Source organism: Centropristis striata, chromosome 2 (genome assembly GCF_030273125.1).
Source record: "Centropristis striata isolate RG_2023a ecotype Rhode Island chromosome 2, C.striata_1.0, whole genome shotgun sequence".
NCBI lineage: Eukaryota > Metazoa > Chordata > Actinopteri > Perciformes > Serranidae > Centropristis > Centropristis striata.
Window position 1 is genome coordinate 42,508,565 of NC_081518.1, and position 16,058 is coordinate 42,524,622.

At 38.0% G+C, this 16,058-nt stretch overlaps 1 protein-coding gene across 1 annotated transcript in view; it reads left to right on the plus strand.

Annotated features, from left to right (window-relative positions):
* si:ch211-186j3.6 (neural-cadherin) overlaps window positions 1–16,058 on the plus strand; it is a 393,221-nt gene that overhangs the window by 155,587 nt on the left and 221,576 nt on the right. The window contains exon 7 of the mRNA XM_059351714.1: window positions 2,867–3,009. Coding sequence (XP_059207697.1) covers window positions 2,867–3,009 — 143 coding nt within the window. The remainder of the gene's footprint in view (window positions 1–2,866; window positions 3,010–16,058) is intronic.

Below are 16,058 nucleotides of genomic sequence, written 5' to 3' on the forward strand. Positions count from 1 at the left end.
TAAAAATTGCTCGATTGTATTGTTCTGTGTCTGTGACTTTCTAATTGGATGCATCTGATTGTAATGTAAAGATGATCGTATGATAATGTTGCATTTTGCCTGGGAAAGCATCACTTAAATGCTTAAAAGCTTTACACTGAATGATAAAAACATCGCTGTCTAGGCTCTACTGTTTCATCAGTCCCTTGTCCAGTGATTTAGAAGCCAGCAACAAACATACACACCCTTAAAATTTTTATTAGGGTTCATTCTAACATCCTCCAGAAGAAAACAAGTGCTGTGTTGAGATCTCCTCCTGCAGGAATATCACAGGAAACGAAAGCTCGTTTTCACAACCACCACCCCACTCCACCTTCTCACTCTGTCACTTTGAAAGTTGTTAGATTCCAGGTGCTCTATGATAGAGGGTGTGATGGAGGATGGGTGGTGTGGGCAGTCAGAAGTTGTGTGATAACTGGTGGGAAACTTTCTACATCTCTTTGCTGTATGTTCGTATGGGGTATGGTGGTAACCAAAAAGTGAATTTTTGAGGTTATTTTGGATTTTTGCCCTGCAGTAGTTCTGTATGCTCCTCCTCAGAACTCTGCTGGTTTGTATTTTTGCAACTGTTCAGGGACTGATTAACACCTGGGGCTCACGGTGAAAGCAATTAACTAGCTGGTGTAACAGGAAACTGGCTATGCTGTGCTTAAAAAACATACCTCTCACATTAACCCCTTAGCAACCTGCAACCCGCTGGCAGGATCTGCCGACTTTGACTTGTCTGAGGCTGTAGCAGGCTCAGTTGCAAAGCTACAGTGATATTACTATCATATAAAACCAGAAGACCTAAGGCAGGGGTGTGAAACTCTGGCCCGCGGGCCAAATTTGGCCCACAGTGTAATTTTATTTGGCCTGCGAGGCAATACCAAATTATTATATTATTATTGTACTATAAAAGCTGACCCGCCGGTATTATACGGCGCATTTACCGCTAATACTACAAATCCCACAATGCCCTGCTGTTGTTTTGGCGCGTCAATCAGGACAGGACCCAGAAACGCTCCTCTGTGACAGTCGTCATAGCAACCTCAAGCTAGAGCTGTCTCCGAGCTACCCCTTCCCAAAAATGTCAAAAAGAAAGGCAAAATTTATTAACCTGTTGAAAAAGTTTAATTTGATATTCAAATCAGAAGGATGCAAATAGAAAAGAGGCATACGATTTTTATTTTATTTTTATTTAATAAATTAACGACATTGATGTGTTTTTTTATTTGAAATTTGATTTTGCATGTCTGCACTATTTAGTTATATATTGTATGTTTATAAGTGTTGCTGGTTCCATATTTAATGTTAAAGCAAAACATGTTTGGTATATATTAAAAGGTTTATTGGTTCAATGTTGGCCCGCGATTTTATTTAAGTTTTAAATTTTGGCCCATTGTGTATTTGAGTTTGACACCCCTGACCTAAGGAATCCATCGTCCAAAGATTGTCCAGATACCTTGTCCGGATGCAATAAACATAGACATAGCATGAAACAACATCATATTCATCCATGATGATGTCAGTGTCCATACACTGTAAAAAAAAAAAAAGATAAACAATAGCTACTCAATAAAATTGAGGCAACAGATTGCACGCAAGATTATTAATTAAATCTAACTACGTTACAAGTTGAGTTAATAACAACTTAACAGGAAGTTAAGTTCTATTGTGTTGGATTAATTCAAAATTCTCTCGATTTAGAATTACATACACATAAAGATTATATTTAATGTGATCAAAATAAATAGATTCTATCTCAAACATTTTTTATATTAAAGTTACTTAAACAACTGCCTCAAAATCAAGGACGCATTTATATTTAATACATTTTATCAAATATATTGAGTAAAGTGAAATGACTACAGAATAATTTATTACAGTGTAGTAGCTGTGTCCTTGAAGTGAGACAATTTTTTGTTTGACAATTATGTCTCTTAAGTTGTATTTAACATTTTTTGGGGTAAAATACCACACCAGACCTTGAGGAATACCACAGAAAAAGCCCTTGCAGTGATTTGGTTTCACTTGAATAAAATTGGTCTCATTGAATTCAATGACTCTCTGCTTTCCAGTGATACTCAATTTATGCAATTCCAAAAAACTGTTCAGGGACCCTAGTATGCAGAATTCAAACACAATAGGCAAAAAATAACACTTGTGGGTACCCATAGAACCCATTTTATTTCAATGTCTTGAGGTCAGAGGTCAAGGGACTTTGAAAATTGCATGATAGTTTTTCCCTTGCTAAAATGTAGCCTGACTTTGGAGCATAATTTCACCACCTTCCCAACAAGATATCATGGTACAGTCACACCATACCAATGGATCCTCAGATCTTCTAGTTTCATATCATATCAGCATTTTACCCGTAGCTTTAAAACTGAGCCCACTAGCCTCTGAAAGAAAAAGTCAGCAAGCCGTAGGAACGCTGAGGGTTTAACCCCATATGTTTCTCACTTTGAATTCCTCATGAATGTTTTATTTTTTAACAGTATAGACAGCTAGTCCTGCTCATCTCTGTTTGCCCTAGTTGCATTTGTAATGCAAAGATCCATTGAATCACTAAATTAGAAATGACACTTATAAGGTGCTAATGCATTTGGTGATTCTGTAAATGGATTTGCTTGTGACACTTGTGATCCCTATGAATCAATATATTTACATGGGTACTGCAGCATGATTCCATATGTTTAATGTTTATAGAATTGATTTGAAACATTGACAAGTCTTTGTTGAATGTGTCTCATTTTCACATTCACAGCCATCAGTCGGGTATTTCCTCCCACAGAGAAGAAGTGTAGGCAAGGTGTTGATTGTTTCTACGTATGTGTTTTATCAGATATCGGACGTTTGTATCCGAGGACGCGGGCCCTAACACACTTGTTGCCACGGTGCTGGCAAAGGACCCCGATGGTGACGGGATCACATACAAGATCACTACAGGAAACGAGGAGGGCAACTTTATCATCGACAGTCAAAAAGGTGAGACATGTTGAATTCTTCATCATCTTTCCTGTTCTTTTGTTCTTCCTACTTACACACACATTCTCATACAACTACACTCAAAAAAAAGCAAACTGGGTGTCTGTTACCTTCTCCTTAGTCTAACATGTAGCTTCTACTAAATAAAATGATGTTTTGTGGTTGAACAGTTTTAAAACATGTAGTTTTAGCATAAAATGCAACACAAATTTACTATAATACTTTCTGTTAAAACAACCTAATTCAATTGCTGAATATAATATTTATTTCCTGAATAATTACTATTATGTTCATTTTCATATGATAAAGGTAATCTTAATACTGTTTTGCTGGCTCAGCACAATTAATTCATGTACTTCACTATTTTAAAAAGTAGTTGTAACTAACCTATTAAATAAAGTAACTCTTAATAATGTCATACACGTTTAAATGGCCCAAGAAAATTACATTAGTATGTTACAATTACCCTTACAAATCTAGTTGGATTGACCCCTGGTAATTAAGTAACAGTAACGCAAATACATCATGTTGACCCAACATATTTACATTTTGTTCACTCAACAAAACTGTTTCTCGCTAAATGAAAGCATTTTATTTAGGTGGAAATTATTTCCATCATTTTATTTCGTTCTGGGAACAAGTTATTTTTTTGAGTGTATGGAGTTTAGTTATTATTATTATTGTTATTGGGGGCAACGAGAAAAAAATAAAAACACAATATAAATGTATAAAAGAAAAGAAATGCACAAATGAATAAAGTGGCCAGACTGGCTGTCCTGACCCATCCTTGTTCCACCCTGACACCTCTTTGTCCTCAGGGCACGGCCAGAAATGCTTTTTTTGTTCTCTGTCCCCATTATTTTTATAATTGTTGTTATTTTTTGCTATAATTATAAAGTATGTGTCTTCTTGTTTATCGCTTGTCATACCCAAAATAGAATAAAATAGAAGTTGAGGATGCTCAGGGGCCTGCTATTACTGTGCTATTCACTTACCATTTTTGCACGAAGCCTGAAATCTCCACAAAGATTGCTTTTTCTCCACAATTATTTTCACCCTCCTTTGCTGTCTGCCCTCTCCCTGCTATATTTACGTACACCGTATAAATGTAAAAGCTCTGCAGTTTGTCAAGCTTGCCTCAGAGCGTATTGAAAATATGCTTCATATAGTGTTTATAGTATAGTTTTATGTCCTTCAGCTTATCTACTACTTTGTGGATGACGATGCCTCCCCAGCTTTTCTCTTTCTGCACGAAGCTTTGTCAAGGATATTTAAATCCTGACAGGTCATGTCATGGAGACGTTAGAATAATCAGCCAAAGTGTGAAGAGTGTTTCCACAGTGTCTTTGGAACAAAATATCATCTGAGGTTTATAGTCACAAATCTTAACTTCTGTCTGAGGCAGGAGCAGCTATGCCAGAAGCAATGTGAAATATGAAACTGCGTTAATGACGCAGTGTGTGTGTGTGTGTGTGTGTGTGTGTGTGTGTGTGTGTGTCTGAATCTCTGTGTGTTTCTGTGTGTGGTAATTGGTGGCAATTTCATAGTGGTTTAGCCCCTTTGTAAATTGCACCCCTCTCTGAATCTGCATATCATATTATAGGGTAATACGATGACTTTTACAACTTCAATTACTCAAAACTTCAAAGCGTAATTTCCTCTGTTCACCAGCAATGACATTCACTGTGCGTATAGTCAGTATTGATAGTGGCGGTCATTTTATCGAGCGGGGAGAAGACTTGTTGCTTATAACTTGATTCCATCAGCTATCAGATGATGAGCTCCGTCTTGCTCTGGCGTTTATATTGTTTGGCTCTCATTGTATTAAGTCATATTGACCTAATGTCTGCCTGTCATTCCTCACTAAACTTTAACTTTTTATTTGAAGTTTGCTGTCACAGATTTTCGAGCTTTGTATAGAAGTTCAGTGTAAAGGCAAACTTGAATGTCTGGTTGGTGGAAATCTTTTGATACGCTTGCCAAATTCATATTGTTACTCTATGTGCATAATGTCTGTCTGCAATTTGTATGCCAATGCCAATTTATTCAAGTCAATTTTGTTTAAAAAGCCTAGCTCAGTATGATAAAACATACATTTTCCTCGAGAGGCGTCCTGAGACTCAATTAAACCACATATCTTTGAATCCATAGGGTCACCCTGGATTAATCTATTGATTTTTTTTTTTTCAATTAATCAATAGTGGTTTAATAACTTAACCGATAAGCAACTACTAGTTAAGTTTAGTCTAAAATCAATTTTGTGTTGTTGTGGCTGTAATGGGAAATGATGAAGAATAATGCAGCAGGGCCAGGCTGTTGATTTATGTATTTAGTTTTCAGCTTCTTGTTTTTGTTTTAAAATACTCCTATATGATTTGAGCTACAACTTCCCAGAGCCCTTGATGATGTCTACAAATTGCTTGTTTTGAAACCCAAAGATAATAAAGGTGTAGTGATTCAAATTAGGGAAGAGAAGAAAATCTTTAGATTTTAGAGACTGGGACCAGCATTTAAGTCTTTTTCACTACAGACATTTTTACTTTTTTATGATTCTTAATGCACTCTTCTGAAATGTTTATAGAAAAATTGATTAATCAAAAAAACATTTTCAACCATGAATATATATATATATATATATATCATAGCTGATAAATTCCTCTCATTAATTTGGAGCGGCGGTAGCTCAGTCTGTGGGGACTACTTGGACTTGAGGTCATCTGGTTGTTGCAGCAGTTCATCATTCTGACATCTCTCCAAATTGTTGTATTTGTGTGTGCATTTGTGTGTGTTAAAAAACAAACAACCCCAACAACAACAACAACAACAACAGGATCAAAAATCAATTTTCCAAGGGAGGCAAATAAAGCACTTATATTTATATTCAAAAATGCTTGACCATGAACATTTGTGGGTTCAGTCAATCCGACATGTGTACAGGAGAAGTCAGGGATCAAACCGGCAACTCTGCAATTAGTTACTGACTCGTTGCTCAACCCACTTAACAGCTGCCCGTAAAGTGGCTGGTAAACACCAACGAGTCCACATTTTTTATTAAACGATTTACCATTGCTTTAAATGAAATATTTGTGCAAAACTTTCAAAGCTTCAGGACTTCAGTACACTGCAAAAAAAAGAAAAGTTGGGTGAACTAAAAAAATTTCAAGGCAACAAACTACGATAAAATGTTTAAATTGGACAATAAAACTAAATATTTTAAGTTTTGTTTTTGAGTTTGCTCAACTCTGAATTCAGATTTTTGTCAACTCAACTGTAAGTTGTACTAACTTATAATTTTACATTGTAATAACTTTTAATCCTTACTTCTGCTAACTTCTGCAAAGTGCTGAATTGGCACTATTGTAACGTCACGATGAAATGTCAGCTAATGTTGCAACAACAATTTTGAGTTAGCATTGATACGCTAATGGCTACTCATGTAGCTGTAACAAGCAGCGCCGCTAGCATCAGTTAGCCGCTAGCATCAGTTAGCCGCTAGCATCAGTTAGCCGCTAGCTTTCGCTAATGACCGAATTTCACAACAAAGAAATAAGAGTTAGCAGAACTATTGTCCCTTGTTGTGAACCCCAACTTAAAGATATAAGTAACAACAACTCACCAACTTGTTTTTGAGCAGACAACTGGCTTCCTTTGTTGTGCTAACTTACATTATTGCCCTAAATGTCAATAATTTATATTTCCAAGTTTTACCAACTTAAATCACTGTTTTAGGCCAAAAAATACAAGTTGGCTTTTTTGCAGTGTAGGGATTTGGTAGGGGTTGTATTTGAAAGCCTGTTTGGCATCGTCAGAAGATATTATATGATATATCAGATGCACTGACATTTGTTTCTTTACATTTGTTGATGCTCTTTGAATATCGGAGATGTTAAAGATTCATTTTCTGTTGACTGGCTTCTGGATCAAATGTTTTATCTCCTTATTGAGTAATGCTGTATCAGAACTACATGCAATGCAGGAGCAATGAGAAAAAAATAGGAAATTCTGTTGCTGCACCACAAATTTGAGCTGCTTTGTTAGCTGCTGTGTCCTTCATGTCACTATCAAAGCACATGTCGGTATTAAATAAGTAATTCACGCATGCAGACACATGGGGGAAGTTGGCATAATAAGAATGCATGAAAAAGAACTATATAATTTGTTTATACCAGGGGTGTGAGCCAAAATGTGACACCATAATGCTTGTAACATGATCCAATATCTTTTTTCAAAGAGCCCAATATTTGGTCATTAAAACTATTTTATGATTCTTATAATGGAAGACGAGCACCCTGGATCCCACCCACCCTCTCCAACCCACCTCATTCTCTCTCTGCAACTGATGAAAATCGTTTATTGCCTTTTCTTCCCTCTCGTTGCCCACCCAACTCATCCTAAATGTCCGACAATCATTCAAGTGATTGTTTTCCTCCCTCCCGGCAGGAGCAGCCCTGCCGGCCTCCCTCTCCATGTTAATTTGCCTGTAACTCACCACAGAATACAGTGTGTTTCTCTGAGATTTAAGGTGCCCATTAGGATCCGAGCAGGCCGGTCAATATGATGATCACGCTCTTCCTATTAAAACCCATAAATACAGAAACACCCACTCATCCTCCTCCGAAGGGAGGAAGTATTTACTGACAGCTAAGGGGAAATGCTGGCACCAGTAAACGGGCTTCGATCATTTCCTTTTTTTCTCTGCTAAGTTTTATGGCACTTCGGAAAAGAGTATTTCCTTGAGAGGGAGGCAGTATGTGAGTTTGTTTACACTGAAGACTCCTAAATAACCGATGTTGCGGCAGCATTAGTCGTCCCGTTGTCTTGTTTTATTTCTATTATTTAGTCTTTCCTCCTCTGAACTGCTCTCCTCCATCTATAGTGTTTGGTCTGATGTGCTGACCTGTGTCTGATCCTGCTTTATGTAACAAACCCACATTGTTTTGCCCTCATTCTTCTCCCTGCTTCCCTCTGGCAAATATATTGTTATTCTCTGTTTCTCTCCTTCACAAGTCCACTTCCCCCTCTTCTTTTAAAGCTCTTTCTTTTTTTTGTCACTCTTTCTTTCATCCCTTCTCTTCACTTTTCCCTCTTTCTCGCCAAGCTCCAGTCTCCAGTTGGCATGATGTTGACTGGAGGAAGCATTGCCTCCGTCCCTCTCCTCCTCCTCCTCCTCCTCCTCCATCCCCACCCCGCTTTGTCCCCAGTCCTCTGTGTTGTCTCTCACCCATCCCTTGCTTCATCCTTCTTCTTCCTCCCTCCTGGCTGCCTTCATGTGAAGTGACGGCTACTCACTGACCCCCGAGGAAACATCTTCTCCATCTCTGATAAGTGATGATATGTGCTGGCCCTGTTAGCAGCAACACCCACACACAAAGAAACATGTGTAGACATGGAAAAATACACACATTCTTAAACTGTAGACAGGCATACATCAAGGTGCACACACACACACACACACACACACACGAACATGAATGGACAAATGCATAGATAAGACCATAAACATGAACAAGCAACTGCATACAGAAGCAAGTGTATGTATGTGCATATGTACACTGCAAAAAAAGAAAAGTTGGGTGAACTCAAAATTTCAAGGCAACAAACCGATAAAATTTTAAGTTGGACAATTAAACTAAATATTTTAAGTTTTGTTTTTGAGTTTGCTCAACTCTGAATTTCTCTGGCACGATTGTAACGCCGCTATGAATGTCAGCTAATGTTGTGACCACAATTTTGAGTTAGCATTGATACGCTAATGGCTACTCTTGCAGCTGTAACAAGCAGCGCCGCTAGCATCAGTTAGCCGCTAGCATCAGTTAGCCGCTAGCTTTCGCTAATGACCGAATTTCACAACAAAGAAATAAGAGTTAGCAGAACTATTGTCCCTTGTTGTGAACCCCAACTTAAAGATATAAGTAACAACAACTCACCAACTTGTTTTTGAGCAGACAACTGGCTTCCTTTGTTGTGCTAACTTACATTATTGCCCTAAATGTCAATAATTTATATTTCTAAGTTTTACCAACTTAAATCACTGTTTTAGGCCAAAAAATACAAGTTGGCTTTTTTGCAGTGTGTGCATGCATCTACACAAATACAGGCCAGCACAAACACCCAGACACACACACACACACACACACACACACACAGATGCATATGCGTACGGGGTCCTAACCCATACAAAAGGTCACACATCTCATAGATTAGAACAGACGCTTGCTGTATGCTTTGTTCTTGGAATGTCCTAAAACCTTTTCCATGTCCCATTTTCAACCACTTACCCAGCATGTGTTGCTCTCATCTAAGGCTTTTAGGCCCTATTAGATGTTTATGCCAACCAGAGGCAGAGTAAGGCAGGGATCGGACTACAGGGCGCCTCCGGTGCTCCCTGTATATGTAGCACAGCGAGCAGGCAGTAGCCTCTCTCTGTGTCTGCTTGCTGCCTTTACTGAACTGGTCACATTTATCTGGCCTTCTGTCTCAATTCATTAAGCATGAGTGCACTCTGCAGCGCTGTTGGAGCAGCGTGGGTGGAGAGAGGGGAGGCTGGAAAAGTGCTTACACTCTTAATGCATCTTTGGTATGGATATACATGTTTTTTTTATTCTAATTCATGATTCTAGGGGCCACAAGTCCAACTTTATGATATTAAAATCCAAATTAGACTATGACATCTGCTACTATTTCTGTCCTTTACCTTTTACATTCTGCTGTTACTGCTACCATTACTAGTACTAGTGCTACTAATGTAACTTTTTTGTTATCGAATGAATCATTTATATTATTATACGGTCAAAAACACATTTTCTCACTCACTGCAGATAGTATTTGTTAAGATGCCCAAGATTTCTACCTTAAAGCCACAAGAATTGAGGTGAATAGAAAATAATCTGTGGTGTTCGAAGCATTAAAAATGCAATCAAATTTCATCAGCAATGTGTCTTTTTAGACGCAGTGCCCTTTTTACTCAGAACAGTCTACAGAGCACACTGTCGACAGTTTTCATAGGGCTCATTCTCTTCCATTGTATTGGGGCAGAGGCAGGAATCTCTAAATATCACAAAACATGGACAAATAAAACCCAAGCTGTCTGTTTTTTATGCTATCGGCATGGCTTGATGAATAGCAATGTAAGTTGGTCAGTCCACCACTGTGTTTCAGACTGAAATGTGAAAGCTACTGGACGGATTGCCATTTATATGGACATTCATATGTGTCCTCTCTTGAGCTGAATGTGTCAAAAAACAAATAAATGATCATTTATTTTAGGAAGTCATCTTCTCCTCCACCTCCAACAGTTGTTAACGGTGCTGTGGTTGAGATGGTGGACAGCTATAAATATCTAGTTGTGGTCCTTGATAACAAGCTGTGCTTAGAACCACATGTTGAGGTTACCTCCAAAAAAGTCCAGCAGAGACTTTTCTTTTTAAGGAAAATGAGGACCTTCCACGTCTCCTCTGAGATGATGACTCTCTTTTACAGAAGTTTTATTGAATCTGTTTTAACCTTTTGTATTGTTGCATGGTTTGGAAACCTGAACCTGTCCAACAAGAATCGCCTTGGTAGGCTGGTCAATACTGCTGGAAGGATTGGCCGTCGTCTTAGGGCCCTTAGGTGGAGGACTAAAAGACTCCAGGTCTCATTTATACCAACTGCCATTTATTTAACTAATAGAAAGTAGCCCTCAAATTGCTCATCTTCACAAGTCTGCTTCTTGCACATCTGCACATTGCACTTTTTTACCTATACTAGGTAGTAACTCTCCATTTAGGGGTATCAGCTCTGCAACAAACATGTGTCAGTGATTTTATATATGCGTATGGCGTTTCTTTGACTGTGTTTCATTAGATATTTATTGGGTCTTATTATGTTATCGTTGTGTACCTTGTCTTGTGTGTCCTGCTGCAAAACATATCTCCCTTCAAGGAACTAATAGTGATTCTGATTCTGATTCATGGTCCCCAGAGGTTGAATTGTAAAGGCTTGTAGTCCACTGCTGGTGGAATTCACTTACTCAGTGAAAATCATATCATTTGTCAGATAGCTGTACTTTGTTTTGACTATGGTAAACCTGCTAACAGCATGATTGTCTTGTCATGGTGAGGGTGACCCTTTAATTTTCACCTGCCAAGCTGTCTTACAACATCCTTGACACATACAAAAATAACATTTAATGCATAATAACCATCTATTGTACTACTTTCTGCAAAAAATAGCACATAAAGATCAAATTAATGTCAACATTAATTGCTGTATTGAAAGAATCAGCATTTAAATAGATATTTTATTTATCTTTTGTGACCAGTTTTTGGTGACCCAAGTCGGTTGCTCTCTCTGTAGCAAACAATTGTTCTAAATTTAGTCTCATTGTACCTCTGTTTTTGTATTTATCACAATCTCTCTAAGCCCATTCTACAATGCAACCTGTATCAACCCCAGCCACGCACCATACAATAGCCTATTTGGGTTTGGATAATGAGAAATTGGGAGCAAACCATCCAGGTTACTGTCGTTTTAGAGTATGAGCAAATTGCTTTTTTTATCGTAGTGAAGGTGTCCAGGTGGGAGTTTTCGCCTGAATACTTCTAGGTGCTGAAATGGCCAAACCTCGACTAAAAGTCAGCAACACTAGCACGGAAGAAGTGTCCATAATTAAAAGCTTGGTCTGCATGAAAGAAGGAGAAGAGTGAATTGCATATGCAGTACTAAAGGGAGCAAGAGTCAGGGTTTAAATGTAAAAGGAATGTGATGCAGCCTTGGGATTTACAGGTTATAAGAGGGTTATACCTCATACAGAAGCCATGCTGAATAGACTTCCAGTTAAACATAGTGAAGTGTTTACATCATTATAACTAATAATTTCTACTGAGTGAATATCTGACCTCACAGTATATTATACTGTAGGCAGTTTAAAGAAAACCATCATACTGTGTTGTACATATCTGCTATTGGCAGACCACGAAGAGTTAAATATTATACTCATTCACTTATTCTGTATTAGTGTCTTACCTTCTTTAAATATATTTTTGTCAATCCACAAAGTAGTTTGCACACCTTGAAATCTGGATGCATTTGGGAAGTTTTGTGTTTGCATTTTATAAAAAGGGTTTTGTTGGCATCCTTCTGGATTTACTGGACAGTCGATGTAATCCTAATATACCCGTTTCGTTCAGGCTTTTTTTGCAAGTTGAAAAAAAGTAGTTGCATATTTCTTGAAGTTACACATCAAAAAAACATTGCTCTGTTATTGGTATCAAAGACAGGTACAGTTAAGTCTTTGTTCTATGCAATAGGTGCTATTTATTTAATTATTTTCAGCAAACACAAAGGTAACTGGTTATGGAACCAGGTTTGGCCTGCTTAGTTTTATCTTTATTCACACTGGAACAGGAAAATAATTGATGGTTCCCCCCAATGGACCAGTGGTGAATAGATGCTAAGTAATACACTAACAAAGAGACCCTTTTAGTGGTCCATGGAGTTGGGAACATTTACAATAAACAGTTCATTAGGGCAGCTATTCTCAACCTTGGGGTCCCGACCCCTTTTGGGGTCGCGAGATGATTTCTGTGGGTCGCCAAATCATTTTGGAAGTCAGCTCTGTCTCCACTGTGTTAAAGTGTTCATGTGTTTGTCTTTTTGGTCATTTAATGTCTTTTTTTTGGTGATTTTGTGTTGTTTTTTTGTCATTTTGTGTCTTTTTTGGTGATTTTGTGTCTTTTTTTGGTAATTGTGTGTCTTTTTTGGTCATTTTGTGTCTTTTTTGGTTCCTTTTTTGGTCATTTTGTGTCTTTTTTTAGTCATTTTGTGTCTTTTTTGGTCATTTTATTTATTTTTTGGGTCATTTTGTGTCTTTTTTCGTCATTTTGTGTCTTTTTTGCTCATTTTGTGTCTTTTTGTGCTCATTTTGTTTCTTTTTTGGGTGATCTGAACTGTGCGTGTGAGATTGTGTTCAGTGAGCGGGGGTCGCGGACAACATGGATGTTAAATTGGGGGTCGCGACTAAAAAAGGTTGAGAACTACTGCATTAGGGGACAACATGTGGCATGCTTTGTCCAAGCATTTGATTGTAAAAATGTGTATCCTTTATATTCACAAACCACAAGGGGATACATCCAGCCAGACTGCCTTTGAGCTTTAATGTGAAATATATTATGGGATTTATGGGTCTCATCCTGTTTGCCAAAGATGATAATTATGTGACATTAAAGTCTTATAGGCTATATAACATAAAAGGTAAGATATGCTTTCCTAACCTTACATCTGTACTAATATACCAACTAGGCAAATCAGCAATGTGCTGTGTGCAAAATGTTGTGAAAATTTGGTCAACTTTGCAGGACAAACAAAAACTACATGCATATGGCAAATGTGTGTTAAACCACAGAATCTGGACTCCCTTTAAAGAAAAGGCAACGTTTTGTCAGACTTAATATAATAATAAAATACATAGAAGCTTTTACAAATCATCCCCTTGGTTTTCGTCTCAATGCAAAGTGCTGGCTGGCTGTAGTCTGGCCTGGGAAAAAAATCATTGCTGCACTTTATTGTCCTCGTCATAAACCTCTGCAGCAGCATTTGCTGAATATAACAGTTTGTGTGCATCTGTGTGTATTTTACTTAGTAGGTGTTTATTATATTTTGTATTTATATGTTTCTTACACTATATATGTGACACATCTTCATTGAGGTAAAGCTTCCTCCCCTTACTCCTCTATGGCTGTAAATTGAAATCGTCTTTCCCCCTCTCTCGCTCTTTCCCCTACTGTCTATTTTTATCTCTCTCTCTCTCTCTCACACACACACACACACACACACACACACACACACACAGAGACACCCCTACACGTACCCTTAACCATGGACAGCAGTGCCAGGGAACCAGCCATTGTGACAAACACCTCAAGGCAGACACCCCCTCCATGGCAATCCTCCATCTCTTGTGCAACACACACACACATGCACACACACACACACACACACACACACACACATGCATGCACATTCAAAGGCAAACAGAAGGGACATACTGTATATGTGCAGCTAAAAAATTAGGAGCTTGAATAGCATTAAATTGGGTGAAACAGCAATTATACCCTTTGCATTATTTTTGTTTCCTTTATCATTAATTTTAATGAAATTATTAATATTGTGTAAATCTTCCTCCTGCATAATGCCATTCTGACAGAAAGCTATGAACACACACGTAAAAAAAAGTCAAACATAGCCTGGCTGCAATCTTTCTCATCAGTTCCCTTGGTCTGGTAAACAGAGATAGAAAGATGAATAGAACACACACACACACACACACACACACATCTCTATGATAAGTGTACATGGGATTCCAACTCCAGGGTCTCTTGTGAAACAGCAACCAAGTGAACACATGACAGCCATAGCACCTGCCCCTGCCTCTGAAGATAAGGAGGATGTAATAAGTGTGTCCGCACTTTTAGCCCACACACACACGCTCTCACACAAACACACATACAAAGTAAACACAGCACCAGAGGGTGAGATGAATACAGAGTGGAGGAGAGTCATTCAAAGCAGAGAGTGGGATGCAGATGAGACGCCTACACGGGACTGAAAGAGAGTCAGAGAGAGAGAGAGAGTCAGAGAGAGAGAGAGAGAGAGAGAGAGAGAGAGAGAGAGAGAGAGAGAGAGAGAATGAAATGGAATGCCAGACTGATGGGGCTAAAAGGGAATACCAATCAACTTAACTATTCAGATGTCGTGTAACCATAATTCATGAAATCTCTTTAGAGCTAAAATCTGAAATAAGGAAGTCTAACTTATCTCTCTCTCAGTGCTTGTGTTTCTTTCTTCTAATTTATAAAGGAATCTATTGTGCCTTTCCAGCAGACAGTGTGAAGGATAATGTGGTTACTTTCAACCTCATTCTTACTTTATTCTGCTATCATGTTTATCGTGTTGATTATTTAATCACTTCAGTCTATATATTTAATACCATTAGTTTGACCCCTAATTTAACAAGCATGTTGTCCGTGACCCTTGCTCAAAATTACCCAAAAAAGAATCAAATTGACCACAAAATGACACAAAATGATCAAAAAATTACATAAAATTAAGCAAAAAGCATAAAATTAAGCAAAATAAAAACTCAAATTGACCACAAAATGACCAAAAATTACTACACAGACACAAATTGACCAAAAAAGACACAAAATGACCAAAAAAAGGAAACAAAATTACCTAAAAAGACACAAATTGACCACAAAATTACCCAAAAAAAGACACAAAATGACCAGAAAAGACACAAAATGACCAAAAATAGAAGACACAAAATGACTAAAAAACACAAAATGACCCAAAAAAAGACATTAAATGACCCAAAAGACTAAAACACACGTGAACACTTTAACACAGTGGAGACAGAGCTGACTTCCAAAATGATTTGGCGACCCCCAGAAACCGTCTCGCGACCCCAATTGGGGTCGGGACCCCAAGGTTGAGAATAGCTGATATATGTGACCTAGAACATGAGTAAAAGTTTCTAACAGCGCACAAACACAAGTCTCCTGGTTCATCTAAAAGCCTTTTGTTTGTGCCATCCACCTCCCACCTCCCTGCCCTCCATGCATCCATGGTGTGTATGTTACATAAACAAACACATTGCATGGGATAGATGCAATTCAGTGCATTACTTTTTGTAAGGTATAATTACGAACTATTCATGCCAACCGTCTGGTTCCAACAAAGACCAACTCTGGTTTGGTCTGCATAAACCCTTAATTAATTGACTTGGATGTGAAAATATACTGGCTTCCCCACTGTCTGTCTCTGCAATTAAAGGCTGGCCATGGCTGAGCAGTGGCTTTCACTTGTTCTACTGTTAAATTACCAAAATAAAATCATCCAAAAAAAAGACCACTGGTGTTGCAAAAAAAGAAAAGTTGGGTGAACTCAAAATTTCAAGGCAACAAACTTCGATAAAATTTCAAGTTGGACAATTAAACTAAATATTTTAAGTTTTGTTTTTGAGTTTGCTCAACTCTGAATTCAGATTTTTGTCAACTCAACACGATTGT